At 40.8% G+C, this 14,935-nt stretch overlaps 1 protein-coding gene across 1 annotated transcript; it reads left to right on the top strand.

Annotated features, from left to right (window-relative positions):
• The first annotated feature begins 2,017 nt into the window (after positions 1-2,017).
• LOC122125602 (vomeronasal type-1 receptor 4-like) lies at positions 2,018-2,965 on the top strand. Its single transcript, XM_042700119.1, has one exon. It carries the CDS (start codon positions 2,018-2,020, stop codon positions 2,963-2,965), a length of 948 nt encoding a protein of 315 aa, XP_042556053.1.
• Positions 2,966-14,935: the final 11,970 nt, after the last annotated feature.

Raw genomic sequence — 14,935 nt, 5'->3', positions numbered from 1 at the left:
TTTATGAAAGGTAAGGGTCACAAACTTTCAAAGTCTGTTGGCTTCAAGCCATGATCTTCAGATCTCAGCCTCCTGAGTACCTAGGACTATAGCAGAGAGCTACTGGCACAAGCTACAAATGTTTTTGTTATAGTTTATGGATTCTGTGAAATGACAGATATTAGAATTTCAGTTTTTATCAGTGTCATTTTCATTCTTATTTTGTAGTTTTATTTATAAAGGTGATATACAAGGGTTACTATTTCATAAGTCAGGTAATGAATATAAATATTTGTCAGTTGTGAGGCATCCACTCAGGGTGTGCATGCTCCTCCTGAGATTTTAAGCTCCAGGCTAGCGCTCTGCTATTTTGAGCCACAGTGCCACCTTGTTCACTACATTTCCTTTTGGATAATGCCATTGCTAACTTTACCTTTCCCAATCTTCCCATCCAGTTCTCAACCACAAGTTGTATAGTTCCTTTTCCACATAGTAGCTACTGTGTACCACTGATGCATTCACTCACACTCTCTCATAATTGACAAACTCTCCAAACAACAAGTGACTTTATTCCACCAATTTTAATGGAAAAATTTCAACACCCATAGATACATTGTTAGGGACGTCATAGATATTTTTTAACATGAAACAAGAACAAGATCTCTGCATGATAAAAATATTCACCACTTACATATACTGAATCTATCACACAGGAGATTTCCTATATCTATTGCTATATTTTCCTCACTTCTACTCCAGTGACCACTGCATACGGTAATGAGTGAGCTGAAGCCTACTTTGAATGTTAGGTTCCTGTTCCATTGTCCCAGTGTTTTATCATAGTGCAAGAATGGTTTATGTAGACTTTTGTATCATTTCCATCCAGAAATACACTGGCATTTCATCTCTGGAATAATGACTCCATTTCATATCAAGGCATGCTAATATAGAACCATGGTCAGTACAATGCTTCACTGAGTTTTGTTTTGTTTTGTTTTGGGTCCGGTCGTGGGGCCTGAACTCTGGGCCTGGGCGCTGTCCCTCAGCTCTTCAGCTCAAGGCTAGTTCTCTGCCCCTTTAGCCACAGCGCCACTTCTGGCGTTTTTCTTTTTGTTTATGTGGTGCTGAGAATGGTACCCAGGGCCTCATGCATGCAAGGTAAGTGCTCTACTACTGAGCCACCTTCCGAGCACATCACTGAGTTTTCAGGGAGTGTGTGAAAACATGTTCACATCTGGTGTATTTGGCCTACTCCTCTTTTGAAGCTTATTTTAAAAGTTTACCCAGGAATTTTCCCCAGTTTGTCATTTCTTCACAGGAAGCATTTTACCTGAAAACTTCCTGGGGTGGTAAACATTCGTTTGGGAATGCTGGAGCTTGAACTAATGGTCAGTCCCTTACCTTTCTTATGTAACACTGATTAGATGTGTTTTCAAATGACAGATTGTAACTGGATACTAGTGGCTAACACCTATAATCCTAGCTACTCAGGGACTTGAGATGTGAGGATCATGATATGAAGCCAGCCCAGGCGGGAATGTCTATGAGACTTATCTCCAATTAATCAGCATAAAGATGGAGGTGAAGCTCCTAGCTTTTAGCAATAATAAAAGAACACAGGGTACCATTCAGGCCCTCAGATCAAGCTACAAGACTTCAAACACACACACACACACACACACACACACACACACACACACAGAGCATATATAATAATCTGGAGACTAAAGAAATCATAATATGCAAATTCCTGTGTACCACAGGCCCACGGTTCTCCTAGTGAAGGCACTAGGACCCATGATGTGAGACAGGGTTTCTTTTCTATAATCTCAACCATTTCTGTCCTCTAGATCCTACAGATCTTTTGTCTTTGGCATCCCACTCCAGAGGGCCACCCCTGGGCCTGAAACTGACTTTGATCATCCATATTCTTTGTGAAGCTCAATTTGGAATGGATACATAATCCAGTGCACTGATTTTTCTCTCCTGTATAGACTCCCTACTTATCTATGCATCAAACCTCACAAACACCTTAGCGATGTTCTCAGGTGCCTCAATATGGGGGCTTTTCCTCATAGCCCAGCTGTGTGTTGGTGTCATGGGGAACTCCCTGCTCTCCATGCTCTATCTGTACATGTTTTTATTCCAACGTCATCTGAAGAAGCCTATCGATACCATGTTCATGCACCTGACTGTGGTCAACATCCTGAACCTCACCTTCACAATGTTACCAGACATCATAGCATGCTTCAGAATCCAGCAATTTCTGGACAATGTGGGCTGCAAAGTGGTGGTGTACCTCTTCAGAGTCACCCGGGGACTGGCCATCAGTACCACCTCACTCCTCAGTGCTTTTCAGGCCATCACCATCAGCTCTAGCCATGCCCAGTGGGTGTGGCTTAAATCTAAGTCTTCAGTGTGGATTTTCCCTTCTTTCCTCTTCTTCTGGATCATCAATATGGTCATCTACATCCCAGTCATTACAGCTATGAAAGCCAAAAGGAATTTCACATTGGTTGGTCCCGGGATTTACAATGCATATTGTGAGACGCAGCTGATAGAAGACAATAGATCATGGTATTTCATCTCTATCTTATTATTTCGAGATCTTGTGTTTGTTATCCTCATGATCACCACCAGCCTCTATATGGTGAACCTCCTGTATCGACACCACAAGACAGCCCAGCACCTCCATAGTCCCAGGCTTGCTTCCCAGTCAGCACCTGAGAACAAGGCCACCCACACCATCTTACTGTTAGTCAGCTGTTTTGTGTTCTTCTATTGCTCCAACAATATCGCAAACTTTTATTCCTTTTACACCACAGTGAAAATCCCAACAGTGGATGTGATCATTTGTATTTTATCATCATGCTACCCAACCGTCTGTCCTTTTTTCCTAATGAAGAATAATAAAATTCTTTCCAAATGTAAACTCTCCTTCTCGTTGATAGGAAGTACTAGTTGTCATAAAGCATTCAACGGCTGATTGGACAGCCAAAATTTTCTTCAAAGCAGTTAAGTTCCTAGTAATATATCTGAGGAATAAATTGTGTGCACTGAACACCTGAAGTGTTGTTCAAGTTCAGAGATGCGATAATTCTTAAAGGCTGAGGTGCTTGTGTGTGTAAGTTTGCACAAAAGGGTTCTATTGCTTATGCTTAACAGATCATTAGTGGGACATATGAAATTCATTTTCTGTACACTATTAAAATTAAAAGCATTTCTGTTCCTATAACACAGTGGTTGGAGAATGTAGTTCTTACTTGTGTTCCCTTCCTACTAACAGGGCTGTTTGTTATATGGAATTTTATTAGATCACTCTAAGAATGCTGGTTCTCCAATGACACAGTAGCATCTAGCCACCGAAGAAACATCTTGTGACCAAGGAGCACAGCCAGAGCCAGGCACAGGTGGCTTATGCCCATAATCCTAGCTAGTCAGAAGGCACCTTGGTTCTCAGGCATCCTGGGAAGAAAACTTAGTGAGACCCTGACTTCAACTAATCACAAGAGAAGCCAGAAATAGTGCTTTGGCTCAAGTGGTAGAGTGCAAGCCTTGAGCAAAAGAAGCCCAGGGACAATGCCCAAGCCCTGAGTTCAAGCCCCAGGTCTGGCAAAAAAGAAAAAAGAGTGGAGCTTGCAGCCAATAACAAAGAAAATTGCAGCTAGTGACAAAGAAGGAGGCAACCAGTGACAATCAGGATGCAGTCAACGCAGAGATGTGTATACACCATGACACATATTCTTCCATCCTGTGATCTCCATGACTCTACTCTGTGACAAGCAGTGTGGCAAAGGCACAATGGAGATCAGTGTTCTGATTTAGACAACAAAGGAAACCTTCCAAGATAGGGCTGTGAAGAGAGTAAGTTCCTGCAGGTCCTGTCGTCCATCACCACTGGACTTTCTGCAGAAGTGTCATGAGGAAAAGGGTGCTGTTCAGTGTGAAGCCCTCTGGACATTGGGTATTTTATTCTATTCTATTTTTTTGGTCAGAGACTATGACTGGAACTCGCTATCTGACACTTTTTCTCGTCATCTGATGCTCCACAAGTCCCCTATCCTGCCATTGGACACTCAACCTAGTTTGAAGTCTACTCCCCCTGTTATCCTTCCTGATCATGGTCGCTATATGCAGTTGGCTCCCCTGATAGTGTTTTGGTCCTAGATTTTATTTTGGACCTTAATATTTATTGTCTGTATATGTTGAGCTAATTTGCATCCTTAGAATAAAATCAGCCTTATTATCATGTGTGATATTTCTAGTATATTATCACATATACTTCTGAGACTTTGGGATGAGTATCTCAACTACATTTCTTTACCATTTTCTAGTTTGGTTGACAGGAATAGTGTTCTTATCATGTTTTGTTAGCAAGGAAATTCTGCTTGAATCAGCTGAATTCCCAAATGTTTCCTCTTAGTTACAAAAATTGTTGGAGAAGCCATTTCATGAATGTTTCAGGGTTTTATATTGTTTGTTTATTTTTTGAGTTTTCTTTGTTGCTGTTGTTTAGTTGTTTTGTTCTTGTACTGGTCCTAGGGCTTGAACTGAGGACCAAGTTTGTGTGCCTGAGCTTTTTTTTTTTTTTTTTTGGTCAGGTCATGGGGCCTGAACTCTGGGCCTGGGCGCTGTCCCTCAGCTCTTCAGCTCAAGGCTAGAGCTCTACCACTTGAGCCGCAGCACCATTTCTGACTTTTTTCTTTTTTACTTATGTGGTGCTAGGGAATTGAACCCAAGGCCTCATGCATGCAAGGCAAGCGCTCTACCACTGAGCCACCTTCCCAGTCCTGTACCTGAGCATTTTTTTTATCAAAGCTGGCAGTCTCCCACTTGAGCCACAACTTTACCTGTGGCTTTTTGCTGGTTAAATGCAGGTAAGAGACTTACAACTGAGTTTCTGCCAAGTCTAGCTTTGAACTGTGATCCTCAGATCACAGGTTCTGAGAAGCTATCATAACAGTGCGAAGCTGGCACCCAGTTTCAATAAGTTTTGGATATATAATAGAACCTCTCAAATATGAACAAGGAGGACAAGAACTACTTACAACCAAGTTGTGATGTGCAAGGAGCTTGAAGTTATAGTAGTCTCCCCAAAATGGAGGACAAAGTGTGAACAAAGCCAGCAGTGGTACTCATTAGACAATGTGTAGAACTGAACTATGCAACTTGTGGTTGGGAATGGGAGAAAAAAACTGAGAGAGATTGTGGGAAGTGGTAACATTATCCAAAATGAACTGTTCTCTTTAAGTGTAATGTGAAACATGAACCCCTCTGCACATCATCTACAACATAACAATTTTAATCGGGCACCACTAGTGGCTTATGCCTATAATCCTAGCTACTCAGGAGTCTGAGATTCGAGGATCCCAGTACTAAGCCAGCCTGTGCAGGGAAGTTCGTAAGCCTCTTATCTCCAATTAACCACTGGAAAACTGGCAGTGGTGCTGTGGCTCAAGTGCTTACCTTTAGCTGAAGAGCTCAGGGACAGTGACCAGGCCCAGAGTTCAAGCCCCATGACCAAGAAAAAAAATTAAATATACTCACTTAAAAAATAAAATGAAAAGATAGTCTTCTCTAAAATAAAAATCCTCAGTACTGAAGATGGTCAGGATTTTCAGAAGGAACACATACTATTGCCCTCAAATACAAAGAGTAACAACTCTACAAATACCTTATGACAAGTGGAGAAAAAAGATGAAAAATAAAATGAACAAACAGTCTTCTCTAAAATAAAAACCCTCAGTGCTGAAGATGGTCAGGACTTTCAGAAGGAACAAATACTATTGCCCTCAAATACAAAGAGGAGCAACTCTACAAATACCATATGACACGTAGAGAAGAAAGCTGACATTGGTCTAGTTATCTCACTCTTATAGTACTTTGTGGGAAGGCAACTCCTCTCTCCAACTACTCAAACATCAAAAATAAAACCAAAAATAAAACAAATATACACAAGTCAGAAATACAGCAACTAAAGAAATAAAGTCTGAGATTAAACCCTGACATTAACTACATCCCTCCAAAACATTTTTAAAAGAGGATAGAAATAGCATGATTGTATGGATACATGCACAAAAAGCCTTTGACAGAATTCAACATCACTTCATTTAAAAAAATAGCTTTGAAAGGATTGGGAAGAGAGCGGGACATGCATCAACATCACAAAGTTTAGGCATGATAAATCTACAGTTCATGCTGTTCTGAATGGGGAAAATTGAAAACAAGTCTGCATAAGGAAAGAAGGTGCGGGAACTCAGCTATCTCCACTCTCTAATGTTATGAGTTTGGACAAGATCCTTCTGCTTCTAGTTCATGGACTAGTTTCATGAGTAACACTGCTACTTCAACTTGAAAAGTCTTACAAAATGAGACAAAAATCCCCTGGTTCCTGAGATTTTCCTTGTTTGGACTGTCAATGTCACTGGGTATTATGGGCCTATTCAAATGGTTTTAATCTTGGTGGAGATGAAGAAGTTTACATGCATTTCTACTGGATTTTCCATCTTGTTACAGGGTAGGTTTTGAAAAGAGCCCTTCATTATCTTTTGGATTTCTTGGTGGTTTTTTGCAATGTTTGCATTGGCATCTCTGATTTTGTTCATTTGAGTCTCTTCTTTTCTTCATTAATTTAGATAGTCATTTGTAAATTTTATTGTTTTTTCCCTAAAAGAGCAACTTATTGTTTTGTTGATTTTATATAAACTGTATTTTTAGTCTCTAGTTAATTTATCCCCTATTCCTTACTATTTCTCTCCATCTGGTTGTTTGAGGTTTAGTGTGCACCTATTTCCTGAGTAGCTTTACTCACACTGTTTGTGTTATCTATATGTGTACAAGTTACACTAAGAACTTTCATTTCCATACTGCTTTTGCTGCACCCAGAGGGTCTGGTATCATCACACTGGCCTCATAACCCTGGTATGTTTCATAGTCAAGGTTGGGCACAACAGCCTATCCACAATGCCTGGCTGCCTCCAGGAAGCTGTGCTTCGTGAGCCAGCATTGTGCAGCTCTCAGCCTTGACAGGAACATGAGGTAGGAAGAGGTAAGAAGAATTAATCATCCTCTTTACCCCAGCTTTACAACATTTCCTGCTATGCATGTTGTAATTTGAATCAGGGTGGCAATAATGTTTCCTGAAGGGAACATGGAAACCTCACTGTTTCCTAGATTGATTTTATCTGCAGTAACCTGGGAGAGGCCTAAATTGTTTTACTAATAATTTATTCATTGATCTACAGATTTCTTATATGTATGTATGTATGTATATATGTATGCATGTTTATTTAATTATTTTTGCCTGTCTTGTGGCTTGAATCAGGGTTAGGGCACTGTCCCTGAGTTTTTGTGCTCAAGGCTAGGACTCTATCACATGAGCGACAGAGCCACTTCCAGTTATTCCGGTAATTTATGAAAGGTAAGGGTCACAAACTTTCAAAGTCTGTTGGCTTCAAACCATGATCCTCAGATCTCAGCCTCCTGAGTACCTAGGACTGAAGGAGAGAGCCACTGGCACCCAGCTACAAATGTTTTTGTTATAGTTTATGGATTCTGTGAAATGACAGATGTTAAAATTTCAGTCTTCCCAGTTTTTTTTATCAGTTTCATTTTCATTCTTATTTTGTATTTTTATTATAAAGCTGATATACAAGGGTTACTATTTCATAAGTCAGGTAATGAATATAAATATTTGTCAGTTGTGAGGCATCCACTCATGGTGTACATGCTCCTCCTGAGATTTTAGGCTTCAGGCGACCACTCTGTTACTTTGAGCCACAGTGCCACCTTGTTCACTACATTTCCTTTTGGATAATGCCGCTGCTAACTTTATCTCTCCCAATCTTCCCATCCAGTTCTCAACCACAAGTTGTATAGTTTCTTTTCCACATAGTATCTACTTTGTTCCACTGATGTATTCATTCACATTTTGTCATGATTGACAATCCAACTCACCAAACAGCAAGTGACTTTATTCCATTAATTTTAATGGAAAAATTTCAACACCCATAGATACATTGTTAGGGACATAATAAATATTTTTTAACATGAAAACAAGAACAAGATCTCTGCATGATAAAAATGTTCACCACTTACATATACTGAATCGATCACAGGAGATTTCCTGTATCTGTTGTAATATTCTCCTCACTTGTACTCCGGTGATCACTGCATAGGGTAATGGGTGAGCTGAAGCCTATTTTAAATCTTAGTCTCCTGTACCATTGTCCCAATGTTTTATCATCATACAAGACTGGTTTGTGTAGATTTTTGTGTCATTTCCCTCCAGAAATACACTGACATTTCATCTCTGGAATCACAGAGTAATGATGGCATTTCATATCAAGGCATGCTAAAATAGAACCATGGGCAATACAATGCTTCACTGAGTTTTTAGGGAGTGTGTGAAACCATATTCACATCTGGTATATTTGGCCCACTCCTCTTTTGAAGCTTATTTTAACAGTTTACCCAGGAATTTTCCCCAGTTTGTTATTTCTTCACAGGAAACATTCCACCTGGTAGTCTTCCTGGGATGGTAAACATTTCTTTGGGGATGCTGGAGCTTGAACTAATAGTCTGTCTTTTACCTTTCTTACCTGTTACAGATTAGATGTGTTTTCAAATGACATGTTTTAGCTGGACACTAGTGGCTCACACTTGTATCCTTGCTGTTTAGGCAGTTGAGATGTAAGGATCATGATATGAAGCCAGCCCAGGCAGGAATGTCTCTGAGACTTATCTCCAATTAATCAGTATAAAGATGGAGGTGAAGCTGTTAGGTTTTAGCAAAAGTACAAGAACACAGGGTACCATTCAGGCTCTGAGATCAAGCTACAAGACTTCAAACACACACACACACACACACACACACACACACACACACACACAGCATATATAATAACGTGGAGATCAAAGAAAACATAATATCCAAATTTCTGTGTCCCACAGGCCCACATTTCTCCTAGTGAAGGCACTAGGACCCATGGTGTGAGACAGGATTTCTTTTCTGTAATCACAACTATTTCTGTGCTCTAGATTCTCTAGATCTTCTGTCTTTCACATCCCACTCCAGAAGGGCCATCCCTGAGCCTGAAACTGACTTTGATCTTTGATATTCTTTGTGAAGCTCAATTTGGAATGGATCCATAATCCAGTGTGCTGATTTTTCTCTCCTGTATAGACTTCATGCTGATCTGTGCATCAAACCTCACAAACACCTTTGCGATGTTCTCGGGTGCATCAATATGGGGGCTTTTCCTCATAGCCCAGCTGTGTGTTGGTATCATGGTGAACTCCCTGCTCTCCATGCTCTATCTATATGTTTTTATTCCAACGTCATCTGAAGAAGCCCATGTACCTGACTGTGGTCAACATCCTGAACCTCACCTTCACAATGTTACCAGACATCATAGCATGCTTCAGAATCCAGTGATTTCTGGATGATGTGGGCTGCAAAGTGGTGGTGTACCTCTTCAGAGTCACCCGGGGGCTGTCCATCTGTACCATCTCACTCCTCAGTGCTTTTCAGGCCATCACCATCAGCTCTAGCCATGCCCAGTGGGTGTGGCTTAAATCTAAGTCTTCAGTGTGGATTTTCCCTTCTTTCCTCTTCTTCTGGGTCATCAATATGGTCATCTATGTCCCGGTCATTACAGCTATGAAAGCCAAAAGCAATTTCATTTTGGTTGGTCCCGGGATTTCCAATGCATATTGTGAGACTCGGCGGATAGAAGACAATAGATCATGGTATTTCATCTCTATCTTATTTCGAGATCTTGTGTTTGTTATCCTCATGATCACCACCAGCCTCTATATGGTGACCCTCCTGTACCGACACCACAAGACAGCCCGGCACCTCCATAGTCCCAGGCTTGCTTCCCAGTCAGCACCTGAGAACAAGGCCACCCACACCATCTTACTGTTAGTCAGCTGTTTTGTGTTCTTTTATTGCTCCAACAACATCGCAAACTTTTATTCCTTTTACACACTAGTGAAAATCCCAACAGTGGATGTGATCATTTGTATTTTATCATCATGCTATCCAATCGTGTGCCCTTTTTTCCTAATGAAAAATAATAAAATTCTTTCCAAATGTACACTCTCCCTCTCAATGATAGGAAGTACCGGTTGCCATAAAGCATTCAACAGCTGATTGGACAGCCAAAACTTTTCTTCAAAACACTTAAGTTCCTAGTAATATATCTGGGGAAGAAATTTTATTGAACACGTGAAGTGTTGTTCCAGTTCAGAGATGCTGTAAATCTTTCTTTTTTAATTTTTTTGAGCGTTCCAGTTGTGGGGCTTGAACTCTAAGCCTGGTTGCTGTCCCTCAGCACTTCAGCTCAAGGCTAGCACTCTACCACTTAAGCCACAGCACCACGTACGGCTTTTTTCTCTTTGCTTATGTGGTGCTGGGGAATTTAAACCAGAGCCTCAGGCATGCAAGACAAGTGCTGTACCACTGAGCCAACTTCCCAGGCCCTATGCTGTAATTCTTAAATGCTGAGGTACTTGTGTGTGTTTGCACAAAATTGTTATATTGCTTAGTTGCTCAACAGATTATTAGTGGGACAAATGAAATACATTATCTGTACACTATGAAAATTAAAAGCATTTCTGTTCTTATAAGACAGTAGCTAGACAATATTTCTTCCTTGTGTTCCCTTCGTACTAACGGTGCTGTTTGTTATAAGAATGCTGGTTCTCCAATGAAAGAGTAGCATCTAGCCACCGAGGAAAGAGCATGTGGCCAAAGGACACAGCCAGAGCCAGGCACTGGTGGCTCATGCCCATAATCCTAGCTAGTCAGAAGGCACCTCAGTTCTCAGGCACCTTGGGAAGAAAAGTTAGTGAGACCCTTACTTCAACCAATCACAGGAACAGCCAGAGATAGGCTACAGCTCAAGTGGTAGAGTGCTAGCTTGAGCAAAAGAAACCCAGGGACAGTGGCCAGGCCCTGAGTTCAAGACCCATGTCTGGCAAAAAAGGAAAAAGAGTGGATCTTGCAGCCAATGACAAAGAAAATTGTAGGCAGTGACAAAGCAGGATGCAACCATTGACAATCAGGATGCAGTCAACGCAGAGATGTGTATACAGGATGACTCATACTCTTCCATCCAGTGATCTCCATGACTCTACTCTGTGACAAGCACTGTAGCAAAGGCACAATGGAGATCAGTGTTCTGATTTAGACAACAAAGGGAACCTTCCAAGATAGGGCCGTGAAGAAAGTAAATCCCTGCAGATCCCATCGTCCATCACCACTGGACTTTCTGGAGAAGTGTCATGGGAAAAGGGGTGCTGTTCAGTGTGGAGCCCACTGGACGTTGGGTATTTTATTCTATTCTATTTTTTTGGTCAGAGACCAGGACTTGAACTCGCTGTCTGATGCTTTTGCTCGTCATCTGATGCTCCACAAGTCCCATATCCCACCACTGGTCACTCAACCTAGTTTGAAGTCTACTCTCCTGTTTCCCCCTGTTCATACTCTCTATACATAGTTGGCTCCCCTGATAGTGTTTAAGTCCTCGATTTTATTTTGGACCTTAATATTTATTGTCTGTATGTGTTGAGCCAATTTGCATCCTTGGAATAAAATCAGCCTTATTGTCCTGTGTGATATACCTAGTATATTATCACATGTACTTCTGAGACTTTGGGATGAGTATCTCAACTACATTTCTCTACCATTTTCTAGTTTGCTTGACAAGAATAGTGTCCTTATCATGTTTTGTTAGCAGGGAAATTCTGTTTGAATCGGCTGAGTTCCCACATGTTTCCTCTCTGTTACCAAAATTGTTAGAAGAGCCTTTTCATGAACGTTTTAGGGTTTTGTATTGTTTGTTTATTTTTTGAGTTTTCTTTGTTGCTGTTGTTTAGTTGTTTTGCTCTTGTACTGGTCCTAGGGCTTGAACTCAGGACCAAGGCTGTGTGCCTGAGCTTTTTTTGATGAACTCTAGCAGTCTCCCACCTGAGCCACAGCTCCACCTGTGGCTTTTTGCTGATTAAATGCAGGTAAGAGTCTCACAACAGAGTTTCTGCCCAGTCTAGCTTTGAACTGGATCCTCAGATCACAGGTTCTGAGAAGCTATCATAACAGTGTGAAGCTGGCACCCAGCTTCAATAAGTTTTGTAGAACCTCCCAAATATGAACAAGGAGGACAAGAACTACTTACAACCGAGTTGTGATGTGCAAGGAGATTGAAGTCATAGAAGTTTCTCCCAAATGGAGGAGAAAGGGTGAACAAAGCCAGCAGTGGTACTCATTAGACAATGTGTGGAACTGAACTATGCAACTTGTGGTTGGGAATGGGAGAAAAAAACTGAGAGAGATTGTGGGAAGTGGTAACATTATCCAAAATGAACTGTTCTAATTAACTGTAATGTGAAACATGAACCCCTCTGCACATCATCTACAACATAACAATTTTAGTCGGGCACCAGTGGCTCATGCCTATAATCCTAGCTTCTCAAGAGATGAGATCTGAGGATCCCAGTACAAAGCCAGCCCGTGCAGGAAAGTTCGTGAGCCTCTTATCTGGAATTAACCACTGGAAAACTGGCAGTGGAGCTGTGGCTCAAGTGCTTGCCTTGAGCTGAAGAACTCAGGGACAGCGACCAGGTCCAGAGTTCAAACCTCATGACCGACAAAAAAAAAATTGAATATACTCACATAAAAAATAGAATGAAAAGACAGTCTTCTCTAAAATAAAAACCCTCAGTACTGAAGGTGGTCAGGAATTTCAGAAGGAACAAACACTAGTGCCCTCAAATACAAAGAGGAGCAACGCTACAAATACCTTATGAGAAATGGAGAAGAAAGATGACATTGGTCAAGTCATCTCACTCTTACAGTACTTTGTGGAAAGCCAAATCATCTGTCCAACTACTTAAACATCTAAAACAAAACCAAAAATAAAACAAATATGCACAAGTCAGAAATAGAGCAACTAAAGAAATAAAGTCTGAGATTAAACCCTGAAATTAACTGCACCTCTCCAAAAATTTTTTTTTTATTTTTATTTTTTTTATTGTGAAAATACTGCACAGAGGGGTTTCAATTACATGGGCAAGATAGTGAGTACATTTCTTATCAAGCATTGTAGCCTCCTCCTTTGTTTACCCTTCCCATCCTTTCCCATCCTCCCTCCCCCCCTACCTAATCCTCCCCCCCCCCCCCCAAGTTGTAAAGTTCGGTTTTGACATGACAACTTGTACTTCTCATTGTTGCAACAGGTCCACCTGTATCATTATTTGAACGACTTGTTTTTCCCCGTCCCTCCACAAATTATACCGACATCAAATACAGTGAAAGCAGGGGTTACACTGTGGGGGAGGGACATATAAAGCAACAAAGAAATAATCTTATAATTGCTTTAGAAACAAATGCATGAAAGAAAAAAACATTTACATACTTATCTTAGGGTTCATTTTCCTAACATCACCTTCTCTGACCTTTTCGGCTTGACTCATACATATACTAGATATGGCAAATAAGGGAAATCATGGGACCTATATTTCTTTGGGCTTGGCCTACTTCACTTAATATAATTGTTTCCAAGTCTTTCCATTTCCTAACAAATGGGGCAATGTCATTCTTTCTGATGGAGGCATAGAATTCCATTGTGAATATATACCACATTTTCTTGATCCATTCATCTACTGAGGGGCATCTGGGTTGGTTCCATATCTTAGCGATGGTAAATAATGCTGCAATAAGCATAGTTGTGCTGGTAGCTTTAGTGTGGTCTTGTTTGTAAACATTTGGGTAAATGCCCAAAAGTGGGACTGCTGGGTCATAGGGGAGCTCTATGTGGAGTCTTTTGAGGAACCTCCATAGTACTTTCAAAAGTGGTTGAACAAGTTTACCCTCCCACCCAAAATGAAGTAAGGATCCTTTCTGTCCACATCCCCTCCAGCATCTGTTGTTATTAGAGTTCTTGATTATTGCCATTCTAACTGGGGTGAGGTGGTATCCTAATGTTGTTTTGATTTGCATTTCTTTTCTGGCTAGGGAGGTTGAGCATTTCTTCATGTGTCTATTGGCCATCCTTCTTTCTTCTTCAGAGAAGTTTCTCTTTAAGTCATTAGCCCACTTATTTATTGGGCAGTTGTTTCTTTGAGGATTTGTTGTTGGGGGATTTAATGTTTTGAGTTCCAAGTATATTTTAGATATGAGACCCTTGTCCGTTGTATGGCTAGTGACGATCTTCTCCCAATCCGTGGGCTTTCTATTGATCTTGCTAGCTATGTCCTTTTCCATATAGAAGCTCTGCAACTTCATGCAATCCCATTTGTCCAACCTTTCTTTGATTTGTTGTGTTTCCAGGTCTGATGCTGCTGGGTGAAATGTTCGGTAGATGTCTGTTAAGTCTAGTTGATCTATGCAGCTGTTTAGATCTGCGGTTTCTCTGTTGAGTTTTTGCCGAGTTGATCTATCTAGTTGGGAGAGTGGTGTGTTAAAATCCCCAACAATTAATGTCTTTGGATCTGTGTGGGATTTGAGGTAAAGTAGTGTTTCTTGGATAAATTTGGGTGCTCCATTGTTTGGCGCATAGATACATAGAATTGTAATATCCTCCTGAAGGAGAGATCCCTTAATTAGTATGTAGTGACATTCTTTATCTCTTCTCTCAAATTTTAATTTGAACTCTATTTTATCTGATATTAGAATTGCAACTCCTGCCTGTTTATGGGGGCCGTTTGCTTGGTAGATTTTGTTCCAGCCTTTAACATTGAAAATGTATTTGTTTTTACTGGCAAGATGTGACTCTGAAGGCAGCAGATAGAAGGACCTTGTTTTTTATTCCAACTAGACAGTCTATGTTGCTTAATTGGAGAGTTAAGTCCGTTATTGTTAAGAGATAGGACTGAGAGGTATTTGGGAGATCCTGCCATATTATCCACATTCTTGGGGCTCTGAAAACTGGGTTCTTCCTGTGATTCTTGGGTT

This window comes from Dipodomys spectabilis, unplaced genomic scaffold, assembly GCF_019054845.1.
Source record: "Dipodomys spectabilis isolate Male_0828 unplaced genomic scaffold, ASM1905484v1 ptg000266l, whole genome shotgun sequence".
NCBI lineage: Eukaryota > Metazoa > Chordata > Mammalia > Rodentia > Heteromyidae > Dipodomys > Dipodomys spectabilis.
The sequence above is the reverse complement of the archived record's forward strand: the minus strand, read 5'-3'. Positions and strand labels throughout refer to the sequence as shown.

What these genes read in the sequence shown, in the direction of transcription:
- LOC122125602 (XM_042700119.1), top strand. Translation starts at nt 2,018, where the DNA reads ATGTTCTCAGGTGCCTCAATATGGGGGCTTTTCCTCATAGCCCAGCTG.